Raw genomic sequence first — 27,555 nt, 5'->3', positions numbered from 1 at the left:
CACTCACACAATCCCCCTCTGGGGACCTGAGTGGAATCAGTGATGGAGAAGCATGGGAGAGCTGTGGCCTGCAAGGTAATATGGGATCAGCGAGGAAGAAGTGTGGGAGAATTGTGGCCAGCGCAGAAAAGCAGGGACCACTGAAGGAAAGCAGGGGCTAGCGTAGGAAAGCAAGGGCTAGCGTAGGAGAGCAGGGGTCAGCATGGGAGAGGAGGGGCAAGCATGGGAGAGAAGGGCCAGCGTGGGAGAGCAGGGACCAGCGTGGGAGATCAGGGGCCAGCATGGTAGAGCAGGGTCCAGCATGATAGAGCAGGGGCCAGCATGGGAGAGCAGGGGCCAGCATGGGAGAGCAGGGGCCAACGTAGGAGATCAGGGGTGAGCGCGGGAGATCAGGGGTCAGCGTGGGAGACCAGGGGCAGCGTGGGAGAGCAGGACCAGTGTGGGAAAGCAGATGCACTGCAGGATATCCAGGGACAGTGCGGGATAGCCAGGGCCAATGCGGGAGAGGACCAGAGCGCAAGAGCCAGGGCTAATGCAAGAGAGCAGTGACCAGTGTGGGAGAGCAGGGACCAGTGTGGGAGAGGAGGGTCAGCGTGGGCGAACAGGGACAATGTAGGAGAGCATGGACCAGTGTAGGAGAGCAGGGTCAGCTTGGGAGATTAGGGGCCAGTATGGGAGAGCAGGGACAGCATGGGAGACCAGATGCACTGCGGGATAGCCAAGGACAGTGCAGGATAGCCAGGGCCAATGCGGGGGAGGACCAGAGCGCGAGAGCCGGGACCAGTGCGGGAGAGCAGGAACCAGTGTGGGATAGTCAGAGACAGTGCAGGAGAGCCATGCTCAATGTGGGAGAGCAGGGACCAGAGCGGGAGAGCCAGGGCTAGTGTGGGAGAGCAGAAAACTGTTGGAGACCCAGGGCCAGCGTGGGAGAGCAGGGACCAGTGCGGGAGATCCAGGGCCAGTGCAGGAGAGCAGGAACCAGTGCGGGAGAGCCAGGGCCAGCACGGGAGAGCAGGAACCAGTGCGGGATATCCAGGGCCTACGCGGGAGAGCAGGGACCAGAGCAGGAGAGCCAGGGTCAGCGCGGGAGAGCAGGAACCAGTGTTGGAGATCCAGGGCCAGCGCGGGAGAGCAGGGACCAGTGCGGGAGAGCCAGGGTCAGCGCGGGAGAGCAGGGACCAGTGTTGGAGATCCAGGGCTAGCGCGGGAGAGCAGGAGCCAGTGCGGGAGAGCCAGGGCTCGTTAATAGAATCATAGACATTACCATTCGGCCCATCGAGTCTGCGCCAGCCATTGGAAAGAGCACTCCACTTAAGCCCAGGCCCCCACCTCATCCCCGAAACCCTACCTAACCTATTGGACACTAAGAGGCAATTTAGCATGGCCAATCCACCTAACCTGTACATCATTGAACTGTGGGAGGAAACAGGAGTGCCCAGTGGAAACCCACACAGACACGGGTAGACCACGCAAACACCACACAGTCACCTAAGGCAGGAATTAAACCTGGGACCCTGGAGCTTGAGGCAGCAGTGCTAACCACTGTGCGACCATAACACAAATAGTAAGGGTCCCAACACCAAACCCTGTGGAACACCACTCGAAACAACTATCCATTTGCAAGGGCAGCCATCGACCATTACCCTTTGTTTCCTGTTACTAAGCCAATTTATAATCCAGTTTGCCACATTGCCCAGTATCCCATGGGCTTTTACTTTTTTGACTGATTTGCCATGTGGGACTTTGTCAAACATCTTGCTAAAATCCACAACATCCACTGCACTACCTTAATCAGCCCTTCTTGTCACTTCCTCAAAGAATTCAATCAAATTTGTGAGGCAAGACCTTCCTTTATTCTGACTAACGCTGACTAGTCCATGCCTTTCTATGTGACAGTTAATCCTATCTCTCAGGATTGACTCTACTAATTTGCCCATAACCGACGTAAGACTAACTGGCCAATAATGGACCCGTGAGCAGAATACTTTTGTGGACAACTTCCTGACGTAAATCTTAAATTTGTCTTTTGGCTGGTTTGAATTAGAGTTCTTTTGTGACGCTCTCATGATTTAATTTAAAGTTGTTTTTCAGAAATACCTTTTCCGGGCAGCACAGTGACGCAGTGGATAGCATTTTCATGGCGGTGAGGTCCTAGGTTCAATCCTGGCTCTGGGTCACTGTCCGTGTGGACTTTGCATTCTCCCGTGTTGTGTGGGTTTCGCCCTCACAACCCAAAAGATGTGCAGGGTAGGTGGATTGGCCACAAAGTCTCGTACCTGCATGAACCGAAATCCGTTCCCACCCGGTAACTCAAACTCCTCTTCTAATCTCCACAGGCTCGGAAAACACTCTTCAATGAAGAGATCACCAAATCTCTCAATCCCTGCCTGCTGCCACCTCCCGGAACAAAACGGTGGTTGTCACAGATCGGTGACCACACCGATGCCCCCTCCAGTCTCATGTGCTGCCTCCATTGTCCCCACACCCTCAGGGCTGCCACTAACACTGGGCTTGTGGAGTACCGAGCCGGCGAGAATGGCAGCGGTGCCAACAAAACCTCCAAACATGTACCCTTACAGGGTGCCGCCTCCACTCGCTCCCACACTGACCCCTCCCCCACTACCTAACCATTGATATATTCACCGCCCAGTAATAATTAATAACATTCGGACGGGCCACGCCCCCACATCTCGCATCCCCGTTCCAAAAGGACCTTCCTCACTCTCGGGGCCTTACCAGCCCATACAAAACTCGAGATCACCGCATTCATTTTCCTGAAAAATGCCTTAGGGATAAACATTGGAAGAAATTGAAACACAAATAGCAATCTCGGGAGGACTGTCATATTCACAGTCTCTACCCTCCCCGCCAATGACAGCGGGAGCATGTCCCACCTGCGGAAATCCCCTTTCATTTGCTCCGCCGCCCTGTCCAAATTTAACCCCAGTCCCTTGCCACCTGAATCCCCAAGTACCTAAAACTCCTTCCCATCACTTTAAACGGTAACTCCCTCAGTCTCCTGTCTTGCTCCCGTGCCTGAATCGCAAACACCTCACTCTTACCCATGTTTAATTTGTAGCCCGAGAACCGACCAAATTCTTCCAATATCTCCATGATCCCAGCCATCCCCCCCAAAGGGTCTGTTATGTAAAGGAGCAAGTCGTCCATGTAGAGTGAAACCCTGTGCTCCACCCCCACCCCCCCCCCCGTCTCACTATCCCCCACCAGATGTTCGATGGCCTAAGCGCCATTGCCAAGGGCTCTATGGCCAGGGCAAACAGTAGTGGGAAGAATGGACAGCCGTCTTGTCCCCCTACACACACTAAAATATTCTGAACAGACCCGGTTGGTGCTTACATTCACGTCCGGTGCCTAATATCACAGCCGGACCCAGTCAACGAATCCCTGCCCGAACCCAAACCTTCCCAGGATATCCCACAGGTACTTCCACTCTACCCAATCAAAGGCCTTTTCTGCATCCGTGGCTACCACCACCTCGACCTCGCGCCCTTCCACTGGCATCATTATCACATTAAAGAGCCGTCTAATGTTCGATGTTAGGTGATGTCCCTTCACAAACCCCATCTGGTCCTCCCCTATCACCTCCGAGACACAATCCCCTATGGACGTGGCCAACATCTTTGCCAGCAATTTTGCATCTACATTTAAAAGGGAGATTGGCCTATATGATCCACAGTTCTCTGGATACTTATCCTGCTACAGAATAAGGGAAATCGATGCCTGCGATAATGTTGGGTGGAGCATTCCCAGCTCCTTGAACGCATTAAAAGCCTTTACCAGGAGCAGCCCAGTAGCCTGGAAACCTTTTTGTAGAATTCGACTAGGTATCCATCAGGTCCCGGAGCCTTGCCTGATTGCATCACCCCCAATCCGTCTATAATCTCCCCAAGCCCGATTGGACCTCCCAAGCCTTCCACCAACTCCCCATCTATCCTCGGGAACTCCAGCCCCACCCAAGAATCACTTCATGCCCTCCTCCCCGGCTGGAGGTTCTGATTTGTATAGTCTACTATAAAATTCCCAAAACAAATTATTCAGCCCCGTCGGATCTACAACCACCTGCCTCCTGTATCCTTTACTTTCCCAATTTCTCTCGCCACTTCCTGCTTCCTCAGCTGATGGGCCAACATCTTACTTGCTTTTTCCCCATATTCATACACCACCCCCTTCAGCTCCCCTCCACCTTACCTGTGGACAGTAGCCCAAATTCCATTTGCAGTCTCTGCCGCTCCTTCGGAAGCCCCTCATCCGGAGACTCTGCATACCGCCTGTAAAAGTTCGCCTACCAGCCTATCCAACTCTGCCCGTTCAGCCTTCTCCTTATGGGCCCGAATCAAAATGAGATCCCCGCGATAACCATCTTCAATGCCTCCCACACCACCCCTGCTGAGATCTCACCCTCCTAACAAACTCGACATTATCACAGTTTGGGGCATATATATTCACCAATACCACGGCCATTATCCCCGAATGGCCTCCCTCACCCGCTCACAACCTCATCCACCGCTAGCAGCCCTACATCTAACCTCCATTGCGGCCGCTAGGCCTTTCCTTTGCTCACTTGCAGGTCTACCCAGTGTGGGGTATGGTCTGACACCACAATTGTTGAATATTAAGTATCCACCACCTCAGCACAAAGAAATCTATCCGGGAGTACACCTTATGCACATGGGAGTACAATGAAAATTCCTTGCTCCTTAGCCTCCCAAATGTCCATGGGTGCAGCCTCCCATGCTCTCCATAACCCCCCGTAGCTCTTTTGCCATAGCTGACACCGTTCCGGACCTGGGACTCAACCGGTCCAGTCTCGGATCCAGGACTGTGTTAAAGTTTCCCCCCATAATCAGTCGATGTGAATACAGAATCCGGGACCTTGCACCCTCCTAACAAACTCGACATTATCACAGTTTGGGGCATATATATTCACCAATACCACGGCCATTATCCCCAGCTTCCCACTAACCCTCTATCCCCCCCCCCCCCTCAAAAGCCACCCTTTTATTGACCAGGATTGCCACACTCCTTGTTCTAAAGTCCAATCCTGAATGGAACACCTGTCCGACCCATCCCTTCCTCAACCTAACCTGATCCCCCACCTTCAAGTTTGTCTCCTGCAACAGGGCCACGTCCGCCTTCAGTTGCCTCAAGTGTGCGAACATATGGGTCCTTTTGACTGGCGCATTTAGCCTGCGAACGTTCCACATGACCAACCTAGTCGGGGGGGGGGAACCCCACTTCCCTCCCTTGCCAGTCAGTTATAGCCTCTCCTTGGCCAATGTCCCGCACCTCACCTAGCCTGCCCCCAGGCAGCTACCGCCATCAACTCTCCTCCTCCACCAACATAAAAGTCCTCTCCCTGCCAGAAGTCTAACAGCCACCCTAACACACCCCTCCACCTATCTTCCGCCCCCGACATTTGTCTTCAGCTCACCCCCCACTTTGCTTCCGTGACCTCCTCCTCCCAGCTAGCCTGGCCCCCACTCTTAGTGCAAACAATCAAAACAATGGCAATAAACAAAAACAAACAAACAGTCCCTCTCAAGGTCCGAGCAGAAGGCCCACCCCTCCTCCCTTAACAGAGTACTATCTGTTAACCTAATCCCAAACAGAACAGAAAGAAAAATTAAATAAATATATACAGAACCTCTAAAATCAGTCCAAACATTGCAAGTCAAAAGTTACAAGTTTTTCAAAACATGGCTCAGTTCCCCACAGTCGAGGTTCAAAGTTATACTTCTCTCATCAGTTTATTATCTTTCATAAAGTCCGCCGCGTCCTCCGCTGAGTCAAAGTACAGTTACCGACCCTCATAGGTCACCCACAGGAGGACCGGGTACAACAGTCCATCTTTATTCCCATTTCATATAGGGCCAACTTGACCTTGTTAAAACTCGCCCTCCTCCTTGCGAGTTCTGCTCCCAGGTCCTGGTACACCCAGATCTCATCACCTTCCAACGTATATTGCCTCGTCTGTCTGGCCCACCTCATGATGTGCTCCTTGTCCAGGAACCAATACAATCATACCACCATCACCCTCGGGGCGCACCCTCATGGGTCTTACGCATAAGCGCCCTGCGGACCCGGTCCACCTCCAGTGGCTTGTCGAACGCACCTTCGCCCAGCAACTTCTCCAACATGATCCCAGACACGCACCCGATTCTTCTTTTTCCTCCGGCAGACCCATGATCCGAATGTTCTGCCTCAGAGAACGGTTCTCCAGGTCCTCCACTTTCTCCAGCAGTTGCTTCTGCTGGTCTTGCAGCATCCCTATCTCTGCTGCCATCAAGGTGGACTGCACCTCCTGTTCCCCGCCAGCTCCTCTAGCCTCTGGATCGCCTGTCCCTGGGTCGTCAGTGTTGCCACCACACGTTCAATCACTGCCCTGATCGAGTCCAGCGCACGGACCAGGTCCTCAGCACACTTCTTGCATTGTTGAGTGAACCTCTAATTTAGAATCACTAACTGAGTTGTCGGGGCCGGACCCTGCGCATATGCCATTTCCACACTCGATATCTGTTCCTCACTTGCCACCAACTTCTGATTCCTCCTTTTCCGATTTTTTCTGGGCCACAACTCCATAAACTGGCGGTCCCCTCCTTCAGTTCCTGCTTCTACACCTTTATTTAACAAAATTCCCGCAACAATACGACGTAAAAGCCACAGAAAGACCACCATGAGTGGGAGTTGCAAATGTGCGACCTTTCACTCCATGGCCGCCACCAGAAGTCCCCTCTGTAGATTCTTTATGTCATCCTCACCACTTGCCTTCCCACCTATTATTCTGAAATCCACAAACTTGGCAATAGTGCATTCACTTCCCTCAAGTAGGCCATTTATATTGTAAATAATTGTGGCCCCAGCAAGGATCCCTGTGGCACCCCACAGGTTACAGGTTGCCATCCTGAAAATGCTCCTTTTTTCCCAGCTCTGTCTTCTATCAGTTTACCCATCCTCTAACCATGGTAATATATCATGGGCTCTGATCTCCTTTGTGCCTCAATAACCAAACCATTTGAGTACACCATCACCTCAAGGACTGCTGCAGTTTGATAAGTAGATCCCCCTCACATTTTTCAAACTGCGGAAGGGAGAATAGCATGTGGCCTTGTCTGCACTGCCCACGTCCCAAGAAATAATAATAAAAAAGTGGAAATAATATTTACACAGTCAAACCTGATCAATTTCAGTATGACTTCTTCTGACTTGTACACCATTGTTTTGGCTATTTTATTCATCCTTCTATTTGAAGTTTTGATTGCTCCTCCTAATAGAACAAAGTGAAAATGTTAAGCGCTGTGTCCAATTCCTCAGTATCTTTTCAATTTTATTTTTCGCTATTTCAATACTGTAGCGGACTGCCATACATTTATCCTTTTCTGTGAAATATGTTTCTCCTATATTTGTATTACACTTCGTCTACCATTGCTCAGTTCATTTTTTAGTTAATTCATTTTATAGTTGCTTGGCTGTCTTTTTCAATTCAAAGTTATAATTATGATGAGAGGCAAGAAAGTTAGGCCTATATATTCACTGGAGCTGAAGAGGTTAAGTGGTGATCTGTTAGAGGACTTAAAGATTGTAAAGAGTTTTAATACGTATGCAGTGATAGATTGTTTCCAATGGTTGGTGGGATAGTAACAACATGACAAAAATTTACAATAATTGTAAGAATTACAGGGAAGATTGGAAGCACTTTTATATTGAGGTAGCGCAGTGGTTAGCGCTGCTGCCGTACTGCGCCGAGGACCTGGGTCCGTTCCCAGTCCCGGTCCGTGTGGAGTTTGCACATTCTCCCAATGTCTACGTGGATCTCACCCCCACAACCGTAAAGATGCTCAGGTTAGGTGGATTGGCCATGCTAATTTGCCGCTTAATTGGAAAAAATAACTGGGTACTCTGAATTTATTTCAAAAAAATATTTAGAAGGAAGTTAAAATGTTGACTTCTGTACCAGAAATTCTTGCTGACAGAGAATGCATTTTTTAAAAAAGGTGGCTTGCCAAAATAGAATGTTAACAGATTTGGGAAGAAAGCAAGGACAATGGACTCCACCAGGTGTAGACAGAAATAACGATGAAGTCTTGATGGGGCAAATATATGTTCCTGTGATGTAAAATGCTATAATTCAACAATGTCAACCCTCCCCCCTCAGCTTAGTATCAGTTTCAAATCCTACTAGTTTGCATTAAGCCTCTGAATCCAAGTCATTAAGATAAATAAGACATTAAGGAAGAAAATTGTTTGCGAGACACAGAATTATTCAATTCACCAAGACAAGCAGCACCAAGGGCTGCTACTACGTGACATTCTGCAATGGTGACAATGAGGAAAGCCACTAGAGGCAGCACTAGAGGAACAAATTGTTCCCCCATGACTTCTTACATTTTGCTCTCGACATTCTGTTCCTTTTAAAAATCTTTTGTCAGCTATTGAAAACTTAACAAAACATTGAGAGAAAATTGTCTAAGGTGAACCATGGATACGAAAGCTCCTCCAAGCTGTCCCTGAGCAGTTGATCAGTGTTTCTTGTTTATATGAAATCTTAATTAGATGCTAATTCCCTTTATCTCCTGGGGATCTCTTCTATTGTGACAAATATTAAACATTTCTCTGTGGCTTTAAGGGAATTATTGGCCCTATAAGGATTTCTTTCCATGCTTCCTGTGGGAAAATGCTTTCCTTAATGCAGCAACTCCCAAGGTGGTACATTTAAAATTAGAATCTCATATAATGGAAAACTAGACACAGATCCAACTCACATCAGCCCGCAGTGCACCAGGATGGAGAATTCTTGAGTGATTCTCGGGTTAAATACTGTTTGGGGCTGTGGCCTTTCTCATAAAATTGGCATTGGGCTTTCCTTCTATGAATATATGTCACTGAAAAATCTTAAGTATGGCATATGAATTTAAGTTTAGCAACTCAGATCTGAATGTCCCTCCAACTAAATATTAGAGAAACTGTCTTTGGCCCCCTGCCACAAATTCAATTCTGTAGCCAATGACTCCATCCCTTTCCCTATCTGAGGCTGAGCCTGACTGTTTGAAATCTTGGTATCATATTTGACTCTGAGGAGACCACAGTTCTGCCGCATCACTAAGACTACCTATTTCTACCCGTTATATCAGTGAACTCCACCTCAGTTCATCTGCTGCTGAAACCATCATCCCATGCTTTTGTTCCCTCTTGACTTGACTATTTCAGAATATTCCTGGGCTCGTTTCTTATCCTCCACTCTTCATAAACTTAAGTTCATCCAAAACTCTGCTGCTTGTATCCTTACTCTTAACAAACCCCTTCACCCATCACCCTTTTGCTTACTGACTTAAATATGGTTAAGCGACTGAAGATCTTTCAGCAATGATGCAGGGTGAGGTGGTAAGAGTCTAGTTTTATTCATTGTTTTATTCATATAGGGGCTAGTTGAATGCATATAGCTGAAGAAGCCAAATAGTAATAGTGGCTTGAGCTGGCTTGTAATGCAGAACATGGCTTTTCACAGTAACTTAATTGAAGCCTACTTGTGACAATACGTGATTATTTTTATTATTACTGTGGGAACTCAGTCATTGTCTCATATAATGAATTAACCATTGTATTCCAGTGTATTCAGCACTGAGAATGTATTGTTCTCTGCCTAATCAACTATTCAATTCCTAAGGTCTCAGACAAGCCAAGAGACATAAAAAAATGTGGAAAACGTACAGTACTTTTCCTAACACTACGCTTGCAGACACTAAGCTAGTTTTGATTGGCACCAGTCAATCTTGAGTAATGCCCAATATTTGATTAGCAAATCATCCTCTAAGTAACAGGCATTCATTTGAACAAACTAGGCCTCAGCTGGGAATTAGAAGCCAATGAAAGAAAATGAAGGGTTGAACCAGAGATAAGAATTCCTTTAAGTAGGACCACGTGGTTGAAGTCTTTGTTCCTGAATTCTTGAATCATCTGTCTGTTTGTGTTTAAAGTGATTTCTTCTTGTGCTTTATGCCACGTGTTTGACTTTTTCTTATGTATTGTTTGATATTTTGTTTGTAAATTCTATTCAAGTGAATAAATAACAATAAGGTCAGATTTTTGACACCTCCCACCGACCGGACTACCAATTCTTATTAGAAGATAAAATAAAAGTCCAACAGGTGAGCAAAATAATTCACAAGTAAACTTGGATCTGAAAAGGGGAGGTTGGAACATAGGTGCCTGGAGATTGTATACAGCCTACTTTATTTTCCTTTCATTTTACCATTTATTTTCTTGCTTGCTCTTGTGCCTTGCAACTTTCTGATTAGAAAATAAAAATGTATCAGTACAAATGACTACAACTTAAGTTCCACTGGTTATCAACATGAGTGTTAAAGAAAATTGTAAACTTAACTCCTTGGAAATGTTTTATCAGATTGACAAAATTGAAACAATTAGTTTTATTATTATTCTTTTATTTAGGTCCAGTAGCTATCCCTTTCATTTAAGCAATAATATCTAAAGAGTTGTAAAAAAGCACTGTCCCAGCCTGTATTATTACATATACTGTGAAGTTTTGCAAAAAAGGTATGGGTAGGAAACTTGATATAGATGGTGATTGGTTTAGTTGTGATAAGACATAAAAAACAAAAAATGCTGGAAATACACAGCAGATCCAGCAGCATCTGTGGAGTGAGAAACAGAGCTAGGATGGATGGATGCCCTTTTGTCAGAACCAAATTCATCAGCCTGAAAGGCTAATTCTGTTGCTTTCTCTGATACTGCCAGACTTGATGAGCATTTCCAGTTTTTTTATTTCAGATTTCCAGAATCTGCAGTATTTTGCAGCATTAGATATCCAACAGTCTGTTTTTTAAAGGAGGCCATAATGAAACACTAATAAACCATCACAATTAGCAACAGTGAACAGAAGGAAATCATTCTAGTGGGGCTGAGTTGAGCAGTGAAATGTTCACAGAAAGATTCCATATTGACTGGACAATACAACTGCATATAAGAGAATGATTTGATATATTGATTCCAGCAGTTTTTTTCTTTCAAAGATTTGGCAAAATTTCTACAACGTAATAGTTCTTACCAATTCATTTGTTGCTTCCTAATTATGGTGAAGGTGTCAGTAGTGTCTCAATGGGAACATTCCTGCCTTGGTCAAGTTGTGGATTCATCCCTACTTCACGTACTTGGCACATTACCTTGACTGCCATTTCATTGTGGTACTGAGGGAATGCTGTCTTGCTGGTGATACCACATTTCAAATCAGATGCTGAGGTCTCATCTGCCCTCTCAGATGTAAAAAATTCCATGCCACTATACAACAAGAAGTCTCACGACACCAGGTTAAAGTCCAACAGGTTTATTTGGAATCACCAGCTAACACAGCACAGCTCTTTCACCTGATGATGGTGCTGGGCTCCGAAAGCTAGTGATTCCAAATAAACCTGTTGGACTTTAACCTGGCATTGCATTGCCCACCCCAGTGCAACACCAGCATCCCCACATCATGACTTCCAAAAGGGGAAAGCAGTTCTCCCAGTTACCTCCACAATATTTATCTCTCAATGTCATTAAAAATATCTTAACTGGTAACTTGTTTCATTGCTGCTTGTGGTGCCTTGTCATGCACGAACTGGCTGATCAGCTTCAAGTACATATGGATCCACCCACCCACCATGCGGTGCATATGCTCCTCCAGGGTCTAGTCTTAGGGGCTGGTTTAGCATAGGGCTAAAGAGCTGGCATTTAAAGCAGACCAAGGCAGGCCAGCAGCATGGTTCAATTCCCGTACCAGCCTCCCCGAACAGGCGCCGGAATGTGGCACCTCGGGGCTTTTCACAGTAACTTCATTTGAAGCCTACTTGTGACAATAAGCAATTTTCATTTCATTTCATCCATCTCGTTGGATGCCTGTGATCTGAGCCAAGCCCTAAAAATAAGTCCATGCTGGCATGTGCCCTACTTTACAAACACAACTACACTTTCAAAGTACTTCATTGGGTGTGAAGTGCCTTGGGATGCCTTGAGGAACGTTGAACGTGGTGGAAACTCTTCAAATCAGCTCAAAATAGAAATAGAAATACCAAATTCTGACATAATTCCTAATCACTTATTGCAGACTGCAAAGGCAACTTATCTAAGTATAGGAATGATTCAAGCACTTTAGAACTACTTAACAAATGCGTTACTTTACAGAATGCTGAGGCAGACACGGAGGAGGAGGATTGGGAGGAACAGGAGGCTGACTACTGGGGGGGCTGTGGGAGTGTCGTGGGGCAAAGGCCTTCTCACAAATTCTGTCCCCATAACAAATCTTGAGTTGGCCTCCAGAAGTGCCAATTTAGAGCAATTCGGCCCAGATTTCGCCACAGCCTTAGAAACATAGAACAGTACAGCACAGAACAGGCCCTTCGGCCCTCGATGTTGTGCCCAGCAATGATCACCCTACTCAAACCCACGTATCCACCCTATACCCGTAACCCAACCCTTAACCTTACTATTAGGACACTACAGGCAATTTAGCATGGCCAATCCACCTAACCCGCACATCTTTGAACTGTGGGAAGAAACCGGAGCACCCGGAGGAAACCCACGCACACACGGGGAGGACGTGCAGACTCCGCACAGACAGTGACCCAGCCGGGAATCCAACCTGGGACCCTGGAGCTGTGAAGCATTTATGCTAACCACCATGCTACCATGCTGCCCCTTGAAGGAGCCAACGATGCTGTGTGCTGGTGGGTCCTTGTAGAGCAGCATTTTCTCCACCCTCCCCCTCCTTTATTTCTGTCTAAAGCATTAACTTATTTTTTTTTTAAATTTACAGTACCCAATTCATGTTTTCCAATTAAGGGGCAATTTAGTGTGAAACCCACAGGGAGAATATGCAAACTCCACACAGACAGTGACCCAGAGCCAGGATCTAACCTGGGACCACTGCTAACCACTGCGCCACCGTGCTGCCCTTCCGTTGACCAGTCTGTTGTACTGCATCCTCCCTTTCATGCTGCCCTACCTGAGCATTAACTTGACACGAAACTCACAATTAATAATCTAGGCTTCACTCCGTGTGATTAAAACGCATTCTCATGCCTGCAGTCTCCGGGATCGGGCGCGCGGAAGGGTTAGGGTTGAGGGGGGAGTGGCGCTGCGCTGACTGGAGATCGCGAGCTCGCCGGCACTCGCCGCCATTTGGGGACCTGCGCACTACGTCATCACTTGCGGCGGATTCCCTCCCTCCCTGGCGTCACTGCGTGCTACGTCAGCGGATCCCGAGTAATGGTCGCCATTGGGTTAAACGCCTGAGAAATCGGAGCGAGCGGCCAAGTTGAAGGGGCGGGAGGGGGGTGGGTTTGTGTGTGTGTGAGAGAGAGAGAGAGCACGGCTTCTGAGCTTACTTAACCCGCCCCCGAGCCCAGGAGCCCCGAACGGCTCCCTCTCCCACCTTCGGAATCCGAGCCCGGGCGCAAGTGGCGATTAATGAAGTATGTCTGCGACGAGCGTTGACCCTCAGGTAAGCAGGGCCGGGATGCGGCCGAGTCTTTGTTGTCTCTTCGCCCCCCCCCCCCCCCCCCCCAATATTCCTCTCTCCCTCGCGGGATTTGTTCTCCTATTTACCTAGGCCCCTGGTTCATTCTCGCAAATCTACATTAACACTTTTCTCTTTTTTGTACTTTCTCTTCACCCCCCCCTCCCTCCTCAATCCGCTGTCCGCCGTGCGCCCGTCTGCTGGTGGCCCTAAGCAGAGAGCGAAAGGACAAGAGAATAAAGGTAAGGTGCTGCTGGCCTACGGGCCTGGGCTGCTTCAGATGCCTGAAATAACGTGGAAAGTTGCCATAAGTGGCTTTTATTTTATCTGCTGGGGTGCCGGTCGGGAGACATCCGCCCGTCTTTCTCTCCCTCACTCTCGCTCTTTCCCGCCCGGGCTCTTGGCGATCTTGGGTCGGCGGTGAGGTCCGGGAGTAAATGTGGCGGAAACAAACGCTCGGTAAAGTTGGGGAGTTGAGGCCAAGTTTCCCCTCGGATCGAGGGATCGATCAGCCTCCTCCCGCTTTAGGATGACTTGTACTAAGGAGACGTCATATGTTTCCCTTTGCACTTCCCTCCTTTTGTCCAGGAGAGCAATTGCAGGGCGAAGTTTATATTCGCTCTTTCGTACAAGACGCCGAATGGTTTTCTTTCTCTCCCCCCCCCCCCCCCCCCCCCTTAATAAGGCACCTCCGGAGTGTTGACATTTAACCAGTTGAAACATTTGAGAACAGAAAATGCTGGCAATGCCTTGGCGACCCGATACGTTAGCTTGCCTTTCTCCTTGCTGGTGTTGACTATGTTTGTAGACTTGGTCCGTTTTTTGCGTTGGATTTCCGGCATTTTTAGTTGTTTTCAGTAATTGCAATTTTTGAATGGTTGCGGGAATTGTGTGGTTTACCAGGCTGTTTTACTTTTACAGTACAAAATGGTTCGCTGCATCAAAAGGATACAGTACACGACAATGATTTTGAGCCATATCTAAGTAGCCAGTCTAATCAGGTGAGTTACATACCCATTTTATGATTAGATCTCTTGAGCACAGCATAATCTGGTAAACACAACTATAGTTAGTGGGACGTCCATAATTGTATCCCCCCCCCCCCCCCCCCCCCCCATTCTTTGGCATGTTAACTGATAAATATTTTGTCATTGTCTAGTCTATACATGTTGCCATGGTCCCCAAAGGACCATATACTGTGATCCCCTTTTGAAAGGGAATTGGATGGTGGTGATTAAACCTGACAGCCACCACACTCAGGCAAGAGACAAGGTTGAGAAGGCACCTTAATGAGTTAACTTCAACTGGTCTGGGAATTGAACCTGGCACTGCTCTGCATCACAAATCAGCCATTAGACCTCCAAAAAGACCCAAAATGTCTCACATCCCCAGGGGACCATAGGCTGCTCTCCCTTTTGAGAAAGGGAGAGAGTGCTAACTGGTGGTGACTTAACTGGAGGGTCACCACATCTCGGGCAAGGTTGAGGAGGCAGGGCCCACATGGATAACCTTAGCTGGTACAGGAACCAAACAGTTGATGTGCTTTCCTGCAAACTTTGGTTTTCAAATTTCTTTGATACAGTATGTGCCTGAGGAACTGCGGTGGACTTCTGATTAAAATAATTATTTGCTGCACAGGGGTGCTGCTCTACTGTATGAGAGCTGTGTTTGAGGAATATGTTGTAAACTTGGCATTTTAAAGAGGCCTCTGCAAGGAAGAATGCTGCAAGCAAGACGTCAATTTTAAAAGTCATTACAGTATCATATTCCAGAATGTATGGTGCAGTGTTTCAATTTTTGCACTGATTTTTCCAGGCAGCTATTGTCCTAAAGAGCCTAACTCTAGCAATAATCTTTATTGTCACAAGTAGGCTTACACTAACACTGCAATGAAGTTGCTATGAAAAAGCCCCAATCATCACATTCCGGCGCCTGGGTGCACAGAGGGTGAATTCAGAATGTCCAAATTACCCAACAGCACACGTTAACATTAATTCCTATGGGAATCTATGCTTCACTTAAAGGAGATTCAGTTGTGTTCATTTTCAGCAACGCAACCACCACTTTTTAGTAAGGATTCACTGTACAGGATACAGGTGCACAATGGTTAGCACTGCTCCCTCAGCACCAGGGACCCAGGTTCAATTCTGGCCTTGAGTGACTGTGGGGTTTGCATATTCTCCCTGTGTCTGTGTGGATTTTCTCTGGGTGCTCTGGTTTCCTCCCATAGTCCAAAGCTGTGCAGGTTAGGTGGATTGGCCATGATAAATTACCCCTTGGTGTCCAAAAGGTTAGGTGGGGATAGGTGCTCTTTTAGGGTTGGTGCAGACTCGATGGGCCAAATAGCCTCCTGCTGCACTGGAGGGATTCTATGATATATTGCACAACCTTGAAACTGCTCCTTTGGCAGCACTTCTGAAACATGTGACCTCAGCCACCTGGAGGAAAAAGGACAGCGGGTGTATGGGAACTCAATCACCTCCAGTTTTCCCACTTTTTAAGTTGCATATCGTTGAGAGTTAGATACATGTTGCTGGTCCTCCATTGTTGCATGATGAATTCTGGAACTAGCTGTATTGCCTGAGCATCATGAAAAGTGGTGGTTCAGAAAAAGGCAAACCAGTAAATTCTCAAGCAAAGGATGGACAATAAATGCCAGTACTGAAATGACAAATGAAAATCGCTTATTGTCACGAGTAGGCTTCAATGAAGCTACTGTGAAAAGCCCCTAGTCGCCACATTCCAGTGCCTGTCCGGGGAGGCTGGCACAGGAATCGAACCGTGCTGCTGGCCTGCTTGGTCTGCTTTAAAAGCCAGCGATTTAGCCCAGTGAGCTAAACCAGCCCCAGTACTGCCAAGGATACCCACTCCTTTCCTTCCCTATCAAGCTTTATAAATGAAACTTTTTTTTCCATTATTTTCGTCGAGTTTTTTCCTCTGATTAATTGGCTTTGTTAGTTTGAAGGGCACTGTTTATTTGCAATGTTTGTATGTGGCATTTAAAATTAGCTTGGCATGTACTCCATCCATATGGGTGCAGTAGAAAGTAGCTTTGAGTTCGTTCCTACATCTGATACCAGATTGAAGAACTTGTACCACTGAAATTGGTCACAGTATCATTGATGTAACCTAAAATATCTGTAAATAATGCAAATCATTGCATTTGTAGCTGTGTCCAATGTGAAGTCACTGCTTTATGATCATTCTCATGGAATTTGACCTGATATTTATAAGTTTAGAAGTTTTGCTTTTAAATAAGGTGGTGTTGTTGGTTGAGCCTCCCACTGAATTCTTTGTGCATTCTCATTGCCAATTTAATAATTAGCATTGATGTTGGGGTTGATTTTTTTTAACTGAAAGGGGATGAACTAAACTAAAATCTTTTGTGCAAGTTAGGTTGACATAATGTAAACAGAGTCCATTATAAGGTAACACATCTAGGGGTGTAGGTAGATTAATGCCTAAACCATGAGGTGCACCCAGCAATGATGTATTGAGACAAACTGAAGTTTTGATCATGGTTCTGCCTACTCTACCTAAATTTCCATTTTTAATTTTTCAAAAAATAAATTTGCTGACCTGATGTGTGCGTAATTTTCCAATCTAGTGATTACATTGTGTGCAATAGAAAATTGCAATACTGATTAAACTGCTGATAAATTTTCAGGTATGCAATTATAGATCTATAGATCTGAAATCATTAAGTGCCTCAAGTGGTGAGATTATAATAGGATCAATATCAGGATGTTCAGTTTCTTAGCAACCCATAAACCTTGGCCAGGAACTGTCCTCTAATTTTCGGTGTACCAGCCTTGCAGTGCAGTGTTTTTTTTTGGAAGGAAGGAAATTTGTGTGTAACTGATTTTACGCTGAAACCAGCATCACGCTCTATTTGTGTTTTTTCCCCACTCTTTACGAAGACCTGCACTGTGTCCCACATATTGTTGCATTAATGGTATCAGAACCTGTCAAATTAAAGGGGGCAAACTTCCATGATTACCTTTTTTACAATGTGTTGTGCGTAATGTGTATATGTGATTTTAAAACTTAATTTTTATAACTTCATATACGGGAACTTAAAGAAAGATATCATACGTTCTGAGCTTACCTCAGGTCTTAATTGTTTGCACTGCTGGTTTTATATAAGGAGACATTTGGAAATTTTGGCACAAGTTTCTGTCGGCAAGCTAAGTGTAGAAACCATTGTAAATGTATCTGAACCACCACTTTTTCATGATGCTCAGGCAATACAGCTAGTTCCAGTCCATTGTTTCTGGATCTATGGGCTCTTTATTATTTCACAGGATGTGGGTCTTGCTGGCCATACCAGCATTTGTTCTTCCCTAATTGCCCTTCAGAGGTGGTGGGGGGGTCATTGTGTTGAACTGCTGCAGTTCTGTGATATAGGTACACCCACAGTGCTCAACAAAAGGGAGTTCCAGGATTTTGACCCAGCGATGGTGAAGGAGCAGCAATGGAGTTCCATGTCAATTGTGTCTAGCTTGGAGGTGAACTTTCAGATGGTGTTGGTGTTCCCAATCATCTACCCGTGTCCTTCTAGTAGGTAGATGTCCTGGGTTGGAAGGTGCTGTCAGAGGAGCGTTGGTGAGTTGCTGCAGTGCACTGTGCATTAATGGTGGTGGGAGTGAATGCTTAAGGAGGTCGGAAGGTTGGTGTGGCTGTTGTAATAAATTTTAAATGGTTAATTTTGGGCAGAAATCTAGAATCTAAATATGGTTAATTTCAGATTTATTTAAATGTTCGCAACTGGTGCTTTTGCAGGCAGTTTTGCAGTTCTGTGCTGTTTGAAGGAGAAGAACAAGTACATTTCAGTAAGAAACCTCCCTCAACATAGTTTGTGCTTTTGAAAATGTGGTGGGAAGACATTTTTCAAGAAAGATTACACATTAGTTGATAAGAGTATTCTGGGGCTGTTCTTTCCTAACATCAAACAACAATGTTCATCGTTCATACTGCATAATCTATAAATCACCATGCAGGTGCAACTTGTAAGGGGAGGGACTAGTTATTTATTATGTTCAAACTAAATTTTAATAAATTGATCTTGTTTCAGTCACATAAAAATGGCTGTGTCAACCTGTAGTTTTAGTACAGTCGTTTAATATTACCAGGCATCTTTTATCCAATCTTTGTAGCATTGTTACAGCATTAATAACTCCTGATAGAACCTGAGTTAAATAAAATTGTTTATCATTGGTAAGTTTGCTACTTCGGATTTTGAAATGATAGTTTGCTCATCTTACGAATGGCTGGGATACAAAGATAACAGTATTTGTGCAATGGTTTTATAATAGTTAAAAATGGGAAACTTACTGAAGAATGTATATTTATAAATGGAATCATAGAATTTACAGTGTAGCAAGAGGCCATTTGGCCTATCGAGTCTGCACCGGTCCCTGGAAAGAGCACCACACTTAAGCCCACACCGCACCTCTGCCCTATCCCCGTAACCCAGTAACCCCACCTAACCACATCTTTGGACTGTGGGAGGAAACCGGAGCACCCAGAGGAAACCCAGGCAGACATAGGGAGAAAGTGTAAACTCCAAAACGACAGTGACCCGAGGCCAGAATTGAAGCCGGGGCCCTGGAGCTGTGAGGCAGCAGTGTTACTGTGCCACCTGTTTTTGTTTGTATATTTTTATTCTCCTTTTTCACATTTTCTCCCAAATTTACACCCGACAATAATCACTAACGAATGCAGTGTTAATCATATCAATAACAATGATCCCATCCTCCCACCAAACCCCAAACAACTGCCCAAGATACTGTTAACATAAACAAATGGCAAAAAGGAATCCGGAATCACCCATAGTCACCATTGACACATACAATCCCTCTCTCCCTCCCCCCAATGTTCGATGCAATCCAATTCTCGAAAGTGCATAATGAATAATGTCCATGAATTGTAGAACCCCTCCAACCTTCCCCTCAGTTCAAATTTAACCTTTTCAAGTGTCAAGAATTCCAGCAGGTACCCCCGCCACACTAGGGTGGAGAGGTTGATCTCCACCTTAACAGGATCTGCCTTCGGGCAATCAACGAGGCGAAGGCTACAGCATCTGCCTCCGCCCCCGTTCCAACCCCGGCTGGTCCGACACCCCGAATATGGCCTCCCGAGGGCCCGGGTCCAGTTTCACGTGCACCACTTTAGAGATTACCCTAAAAACCTCATTCCAGTAATCCTCCAGTTTTGGATAGGACCAAAACATATGAGCGTGGTGTGCGCCCCCCCCCCCCCCCCCCCCCCCCCCCCCCGGCAACGATCACACATATCTTCTACCCCCTCAAATAATCGGCTCATCTTTGCCCTTGAGGTGTGCTCTATACACCACCTTCAGCTGTATCAGCCCCAACCTCATACACAAGGTGGAGGAGTTCATCCTCTGGAGCACCTCACACCAGAACCCCTCCTCCATACCCTCTCCCAACTCTTCCATATCTATGAAACAGATATAATTTAAATTTATACAGCGCCTTTAACGCTCTATAACAGCCCAACAATTGATATTTATAATCTACGAAAGTAGTGACATTTCAGAGTTGGTGAGAAATAGAATTACGAATTGGCGAATACCCCAACATTCTACTGTAATGTCACGATAATCACATGCTTAACAAAGTTGCACTGCAGTTGGTGTAATCATTATAATCTGTTTTTATTAATCATTTTCACAGCACGAATTAGGTCTGTCATTCACTATTCCTTAACCGTCTCATAATAAAATGCAAATGCATTGATATTTCTTTTTTGTGAATATCCTATTATAGCTATCTTAAGATAAACTTCTTGATTCCATTGCTACTTTTACAATTGTGCTGTTTGTGACAGCCTTTTGAGACTTCAGAAATATTTAAATAAAGTTTACATTGCAGTATCAGTGTGTAACCTGAGAACACTGAAGTAAAGTCCTAGAGTAAGGTGTAGATTGGTACACATTGGAAACTTCTGAGGGTATGACATTTTATTTTTCTCCCTCTATCCCACTCCCTGATTCCATGTCCCAGTAACAAAACAATTTGTGTGCAACTTTATTTGTCTGTAATGTGGAATTAAAAATAGAAATCTAAAATAATAACATGCATTTTAGCATCTGAAAGAAGTGAAAAAGTTGGGGTGTAACCTACTTTGGAAATCTTAAAGTCTATTGGTAATATTCGTTCACTTCCAGAATTATACAAGCTGGTTTTCGCAAAGCAAGTTGTCTGCTTGCCCTAGCCACCAGCTGAGTAGCTTATTGGTGTTTTTTTGCCAAGCTCAATGCCATGAGATGGCTTGCCCTAGAATTATATACATGAGCAAAGACTTTTGTGCATCCTCTCTTCCTTTAAGAAAAATACAAACCCCATCAACAATTATTTTTGTAGTTTGAACAGGCAAATCCTTTTTTAATTATCCAATGTTTATATTTCAACCAATAAGGATATGTCAAAACATTCGGACCCCACATTCTTGTGTAGATACTGAAGCTAATAATTACTTAAATATAGGTTCAAGCTTTTATGTTAGAATGTATTGGACATTGGTCAAAGGTGTTTTGTTGACTTAAAGTTCCTTTTCTGCTACTGTGTAATGTAATTTAGCTTCTTGTGTAATTTTAATTCATTCAGTTATACTGTGGGATAGGCTTAACGTTGCTGCCAACAGCAGAATAGCAACTGTGTGTAGAGATGTTTTAAAACAATTTATTTTCCGCTTCATTGTTTTTCTGGCATTCCTTTATGACAGGAGGAGGTCAGTACAGATCAGTGTTTGGAAATCTCTGTTGTAGACCTGTAGGGTGTTCTGAGCAGTACAAAAGTAGTGCCTGTTGCCGTTGTGTGCTGGAAATCTGGCAAAACTACACTTTTTAAGGTGAACAGTGGTACCTCGGTGCAGTGGTGCCGAATTGTTTAGCTAACATTGCATTGCAAAAATTAGGGTGGCCATTATCCCGTAAGAAGTCTTACAACACCGGGTTAAAGTCCAGGAGCAGTGCTCCGAAAGCTAGTGTTTGAAACAAACATGTTGGACTTTAACCTGGTGTTGTAAGACTTGCTGTGCTCACCCCAGTCCAACGCCGGCATCTCCACATCATGATTATCCTGTAAAGCATCATTAAATACTGTGCATTTAAAGGAAAAGAACAACCGTCTGTATATGCAGTGAAAGAGTATGTACTATTGTATCTTGTCTGTATGAGAAAGTTTAGAAAAATACTTCATAGACTGGTTGCAGCACAGAAGGAGGCTATTCAGCTCGTTGTATCCCTGGCAGTCCTCTGAAAGTGCAACTCTGCCAGTCCTACTGCACAGGTTCTTTCCCATAGTTCAACAAATTATTTCTCCAAGTGCTTAGCTAATTCCCTTTTGAAAGCTATGATTGAATTTGCCTCCATCACACTGTCAGGCTATGCATTCCAGATCTTAACCACTTGCTGCGTAAAATAAATGCTTCCTCGAGTCATCTTTGTTCTTCTACTAATCAACTTAAATCAGTATCCTCTGTCTCTTGACCCTGGCGTCAATGGGAACGGTTTCTCCCTATCCACTCTGTCGAGACCCCTCATGATTTTGAACATCTCTGAACCTTCTCTTCAACTTCAGTGTGTATAAGCACAGTTTCTGTAATCAATCGCCATAACTGAAGTCCCTCATCCCTGCCACCATTCTCAGACTTTTTCTGCACCTTCTCTGATCAGTTCACATCCTTCCCAGGATTAGAATCGTGCACACGTAGCACTGCAACTTCATTTTTAAAGGTATTAAATTTTGTTGCATGTGTCATGAAGTGCAGCAAGTCCTGTTCGCCTGTCACCTACATTTGTCCCTGCTTAAGCAAAACACCTTAATTTGAAAACTCTTATCTTTGTTTTCAAACCTTTCCCTGGTCTCCTCCCCCATCTCTGTAATTTGCTGCAACACAATCCTTTGAGATATGTATGTTGGTCCAGTCTGCTCAATTGAATATTCCAGATTTTATTGTTAGCCTTCCACAGCTCAAACCATGGGCATAACTCTGAAATTCTCTCCCTCTCTTTTAGGTCTTTTAAGATGCTCCTTAAAACCCATGTCTTTGACTGAACCTTTCAACATCTACCCTAATATCTCCTTTGGCTGCTTGGTGTCAGATTTTGTTAATGCATTGAAATGAAATAACGTGGGATATTTTACTATAGTAAAGGCACTATTGTTGTTACACCACCCTGGGCAAGTGCATGGTCAATTCCAGCCCCACGTGCCCTGGAGTCACAACGCAAGTGAATTGACCAATAATTCTTATTAAAATTCCCAATGTCTTTGGCCCTTCGCTACACAATAATTACAGTCACCTGTTTGAAAGTCGAAACACAATTACTGTTTATAACCAAAAGAGAAAATGCTGGAAAATCTCAGCAGATCTGGCGGCATCTGTAGTGAGAGAAAAGAGCTAACGTTTTGAGTCCCGATGCCCCTTTGGCAAAGCTCAAGTGGGATGAGTTAAAGGAGAAGTTGTTGAAAGATAGGACGAGTTCAGCCAGGCAGAGGAGAGTGGTGGTGGATGGGAATTGTCCAGGTCTCTCTTCGAGAAACAAGTAAAGAGCTCTCAGGCCATCCTGATGTGGAATGGAGGTGTAGAGAGATTGCACATCCATGGTGAATAGGAGGCGGTTAGGGACTGCGAACTGGAAGCTGTCAATATGACGTTGGGCATCAGAGGAATCCTGGATGTAGGTGCAGAGGGAATGGGCCAGAGGGGTGAGGATGGAGTCAAGATAAGAGGAAATAAGTTTGGTGTGGCAGGAGCATGCTGACACAATGGGCCTGCCGGGACAATCCTTTTGTGAATTTTGGGAAGTAGGTAAAAGTCCAGGGTTGGGAGACTTGAGGTTAGAAGCCGTAGGGGGCAGGCATTTGGAGGATATGAGGTTGCTAACGGTGTTAGAAATAATGGCTTGATGTTCAGTGGTCTGATTGTCGTCCGGGGGGAGGTAGGAGGAAGTATCTGAGAGTTGGCGCTCAGTCTTTGAGGTAGAGGTCAGCACGCCAGATGACAGCAGCACCCTCTTTGTTGGCAGGTTTGATGACAAAGTCGGGATTGGACCTAGTGGAGTGAAGAACGGAAAGTTCAGAAGGAGAGAGCTTGGAATGGGTGAAGGGGGCAGAAAAATTAAGATGGCAATGTCCCGTTGACTGTTCTCAATGAAAAGATCGAGGGCAGGTAATTGTCCCGGCAGGGGTGTCCAATTGGAGGCAGAATGTTGGAGGCACATGAAAGTATCTGTGGAACGGGGGAGGACTTGTGCCCAAAGAAGTGGGCACAGAGACTAAGGTGGCGGAAGAAGAGTTCAATATCGTGTCGAATTAGGAATTCATTGAGGTGGGGATATAAGGATACAATGCTGAGTCTTTTGCTGAGAATAGCATGCTCAGCCTCAAGAGGGGAAGGCTGGAGGTATGGTGAACACGCGGCAAGGGCTGGGGCTAGAAGAAATGGGGTACGAGGGATTGGGACTGGTGGAGGGCCTAGGATGGGCAGTGGTGTTTAAGCTGTTGAACATCTGCAAGAAATAGGAAACGTTTCTTGTTAAGGTGTTGAGTGATCCAAAGGATTAAATTAAACTGGGGACAGGGACAGCTTTGAGAGAAAGACGGTGCTGCTGGAGAGAGATGTTGAGTGTCTTATGTGGTGCCACATGGCACTGAGTGTGACTTTCGGGATGTGGCGAGTGCAGCAGTTGGAAGAATGTTGTATATCCTGGAGATTACATGCAGGGTGGAATTTAAGTTGAAATCCCCATGGGGTAAGTCGGAGACGAAGACAGTCACTGAGGAAGAAAATATGGCTGTGGAAGTGAATCGTGGTAAATACCTTGTCCAACACTAAGAAATGGAAGGCAGTGAAGGTGAATAGCGGAGGAGGGACATGGGGAAATCCTGTCGGAGAGTAGAGCAGTACTTCAGGGCCGGCATTCCTGGAAGTGAAGTGGCAGTGAGTTAAACACTGGATAAAAGCAAATTACTGTGGATGCTGGAATCTGAAACTGAAAGAGAAAATGCTGGAAAATCTATTTTACTTTATAACAGGAATAATGATCTTAAATGCAACTGAGTAGCACCAGCTAACCCAATGCCCACTTCAACTATCCCACCTTCTACCCACACACGACAGACAGACACTGGGGTGGGGGTGGGGGGGGTAGAAATAATAAGATCAGTCTTTGCATCCAATGGTGGTTCTGTAGTAGGCGTTTCCCACAGCACGCTGGTTGATCTAAAATCCTTGGTTTGCAGCTGGTAATAGTCTCCCTGCAGAGTTATTCTTTCGGGGTCCCCGTAGGGTAGACAATTTGGTACTCGGAGAGAAGCTTTATTTCTTATCCAACTGCAACTTCAGCTTCAGGATCACATTCAGGCCTATGTCTTTCTGTATAGATACTTTATTTCACATCAAACCTTGCTTTCTGCTTGTGGTTTGACTTTCAAGCCTTTGTAGTCTCAAGAGAATGACACCCTGATGCAACCCTTGAAGCTCTGAAACATTAATCCCACCTGTTACTGGGCAAAGCACAGCCGTTTGGGCCCAGTCATTGGCCACCAGCCAAATCCATTAAATCGAGCCATCACTGGCCAATCGGCAATCACCAGTCAAAGCCACCATAGTCTTCTGAATGCTGACGTTTGATTTAAAGGCACAGGCCACTACTTCTTGCTGCTTGAATTAAAGGTACAGGCTGCCTTAAAGACGCATGTCTATAAATCATCCATGATCAAAATGCAACAGCTTGGAGGAAATAAATAGAAAGAAAGCCAGGAAAGGCTGGGAAATGAGATTAGCTTCCGTTAACTGCTAACCGTGGCATAGATTTATTGGGCTGAATGGTTTTGTGATTATTGTGACTCTGGAGTAGGAATGATTCCATTGCATGCTTTTTCCAAATAACACAGAACTGTTTAAAATAATAATGGTATGATGGTATGAAATGTAATTGTGTCTGAAACTATTTTTGTAGCTGGAAATCAGCACTTCAACTATAATCTACTGACAATTACTTTCTGCCCAGCCATTTATTTTGTCCAAAAATAGAATGTTGATGAATTCAATTGTATTAACCTTAGACCATCCAAGCCAAGTACTCAATCAAAATAATGCACTCCGTAGGAATACTCATTTCATGGGTGTTATATAGAAGAGCAACCGAGCCCTTCACAACATACAAGCAAACCCCCCCCCCTCCCCCCGGACCTATGAACTCTACCCCTAGAAGGACAAGGGAATCCCATCACTTCCTAATTCCCCTCTTAGTCTCACACCATGCTGATTTGGAACTATATCTTTGTTCAAAATCTTGAATTCTCTATCTCATGTCATTGTCTTCATGAACAGACTGCAACAGTTCAAGGTGATTTTCCACTACTACCACAAAGGGGCAGTTAGGAATGGACAATAAAAGCTGACTTTGCCAGCAATGCCCACACCTCAAATGTTTTTAAGACCTCTTCAGCAATGAGACAATATAGGTTTTGCATCATGTCAATGCAAGTTCTGCAGTGGAAGTGGGAGGCAAAGTTGAAAATATTCTACCAACCTCTGATTGACTATAACCTGTGCAAGGGAACTTTAAAAGTTCTCAAGCTTCCCAATTTCTTAATTTTAAACTTTTTAAATAACTAACTTGTTGCCACTTTATTGGCATTATTAATGCAACTGCATTTGAATGCCAGTGGGTAGACAGCTCTTGAATATGCTTTACATGATCAAAGAGCATTGTGGAAGTTAGGGTAGAACTTTATGCGCTCTACTTGCATCACTCTAAAGTAGATCCTGTTTCAAAACAATGCCTGCTATACAGTATTAATGGGCCATTGCAAATATTGGTCTCCAACCTAAGACTGGTGGAGGTTTTGATGCCAGTTTGACTTGTTAATTGTTGAGTTAAAAACCTTAAATTGTATGGAATTTTATCTTTTAATGTATTTCTATTGACTGACAATACTACTTTTAAAATGAAAAGTTGTTTCACATTTGAATATCAAAACTATTGAATATGCCAGGGATCTATCAATGATTTGGATGTGGGGACCAAATGTAATGTTTCCAAGTTTGCGGGAATGTGTGTTGTGAGGAAGATATAAAACGGCTACAGGTGAATTTGGGCAGACTCTGAGTGGGTGAGAACATGGCAGATGGGATATAAATGTGAGGCACATTTTGGTTGAAGAAACAGATGTGCAGAGAAATTGGGCCTGTATTCTCTTTTTGAAGAATGAGAGTTTTGAAGCACGAGAGGTGATCTCATCGAAATGCACAAAATACTGAAATGAATAGACGGGGGAGATGCAGATGAGATGTTTCCCTTGGGTGGGGAGTCTGGAACCAGTGGCCATAATTTCAAAATAATGGGGAAGGCTCTTAGGACCGAGATGTGGAGAAATTACTCTGCACGGAAGGTTGTGATTCTTAGGAATTCTCTACCCCAGAGGGCTGTGGAAGCTCAGTCATTGAGTATGTTTAAGTTAGAGATTGATAGATTTCTGATTAACAAGAGCGTAAAGGGTTATGAGGATAGTGTGGGTAAAAGCAGTGACGTGTCCAATCATCCATGATCGTATTGAATGGCAGAGCAGGCTCGACGGAGCTGAATGGCCTACTCCTGTTTCTAACAGGTTAGATCATATTATTCCGTTTCTTTTAAACCTATATTGGCTTTGAATTCTGGCCAATTTGTAAACTGATGTTGCTGCCATGAAAAATGGTAGACATTGTAGATTGTGGTTTCTGCGAGGAAATATAATGTGAATTTTCTTTACGACTGTGTAAATGTTAGAATCGATTTATAGTTGTGCTCAATTTTTCTATCATGTAAGCATGTCTGTAATTGACTGAACACCGGAACAGGTAGAGCTGATATTTAAAGCATCAGAACAGGAAGTAAAAACTGCAGTTTTGCTTTTGCCATTTCCCAGGTTTGTGCAATTTTCTATTTGCATACCTTAAATTTTATAAAGCTAATGCATTCTATCTGTTTATCTTGTGTTTGGCTGTGT

General features: G+C 45.0%; 1 protein-coding gene and 1 long non-coding RNA gene across 6 annotated transcripts in view; one reads left to right on the top strand and one right to left on the bottom strand.

Moving 5' to 3' along the window:
• The window catches only part of LOC119969561, a 59,215-nt gene extending 46,067 nt beyond the window's left edge, over positions 1–13,148 (bottom strand). Inside the window, exon 1 of the long non-coding RNA XR_005461417.1 lies at positions 13,044–13,148. This is a non-coding gene — a long non-coding RNA (uncharacterized LOC119969561). The remainder of the gene's footprint in view (positions 1–13,043) is intronic.
• A 104-nt stretch (positions 13,149–13,252) lies between these two features.
• ythdf1 (YTH N(6)-methyladenosine RNA binding protein 1) overlaps positions 13,253–27,555 on the top strand; it is a 43,696-nt gene continuing 29,393 nt past the window's right edge. For 2 of the 5 annotated variants that reach the window (XR_005461412.1, XR_005461414.1), the window contains exons 1-3: positions 13,253–13,513; positions 13,743–13,770; positions 14,450–14,529. Coding sequence is in view for 1 of the 5 variants with exons in the window: in XM_038803316.1 (XP_038659244.1) it covers positions 13,487–13,513; positions 13,743–13,770; positions 14,450–14,529 (135 nt within the window). In the remaining 4 variants the exon portion in view is untranslated. Of the gene's footprint in view, positions 13,514–13,742; positions 13,771–14,444; positions 14,530–27,555 lie in introns of those variants that run through there. The other 3 variants (XR_005461413.1, XM_038803316.1, XR_005461415.1) reach the window with 3 other exon arrangements.

The sequence above is a fragment of the Scyliorhinus canicula genome, chromosome 7, assembly GCF_902713615.1.
Source record: "Scyliorhinus canicula chromosome 7, sScyCan1.1, whole genome shotgun sequence".
In the NCBI taxonomy this organism is placed as follows: Eukaryota; Metazoa; Chordata; class Chondrichthyes; order Carcharhiniformes; family Scyliorhinidae; genus Scyliorhinus; species Scyliorhinus canicula.
This window is presented reverse-complemented; position numbering and strand designations above follow the sequence as displayed.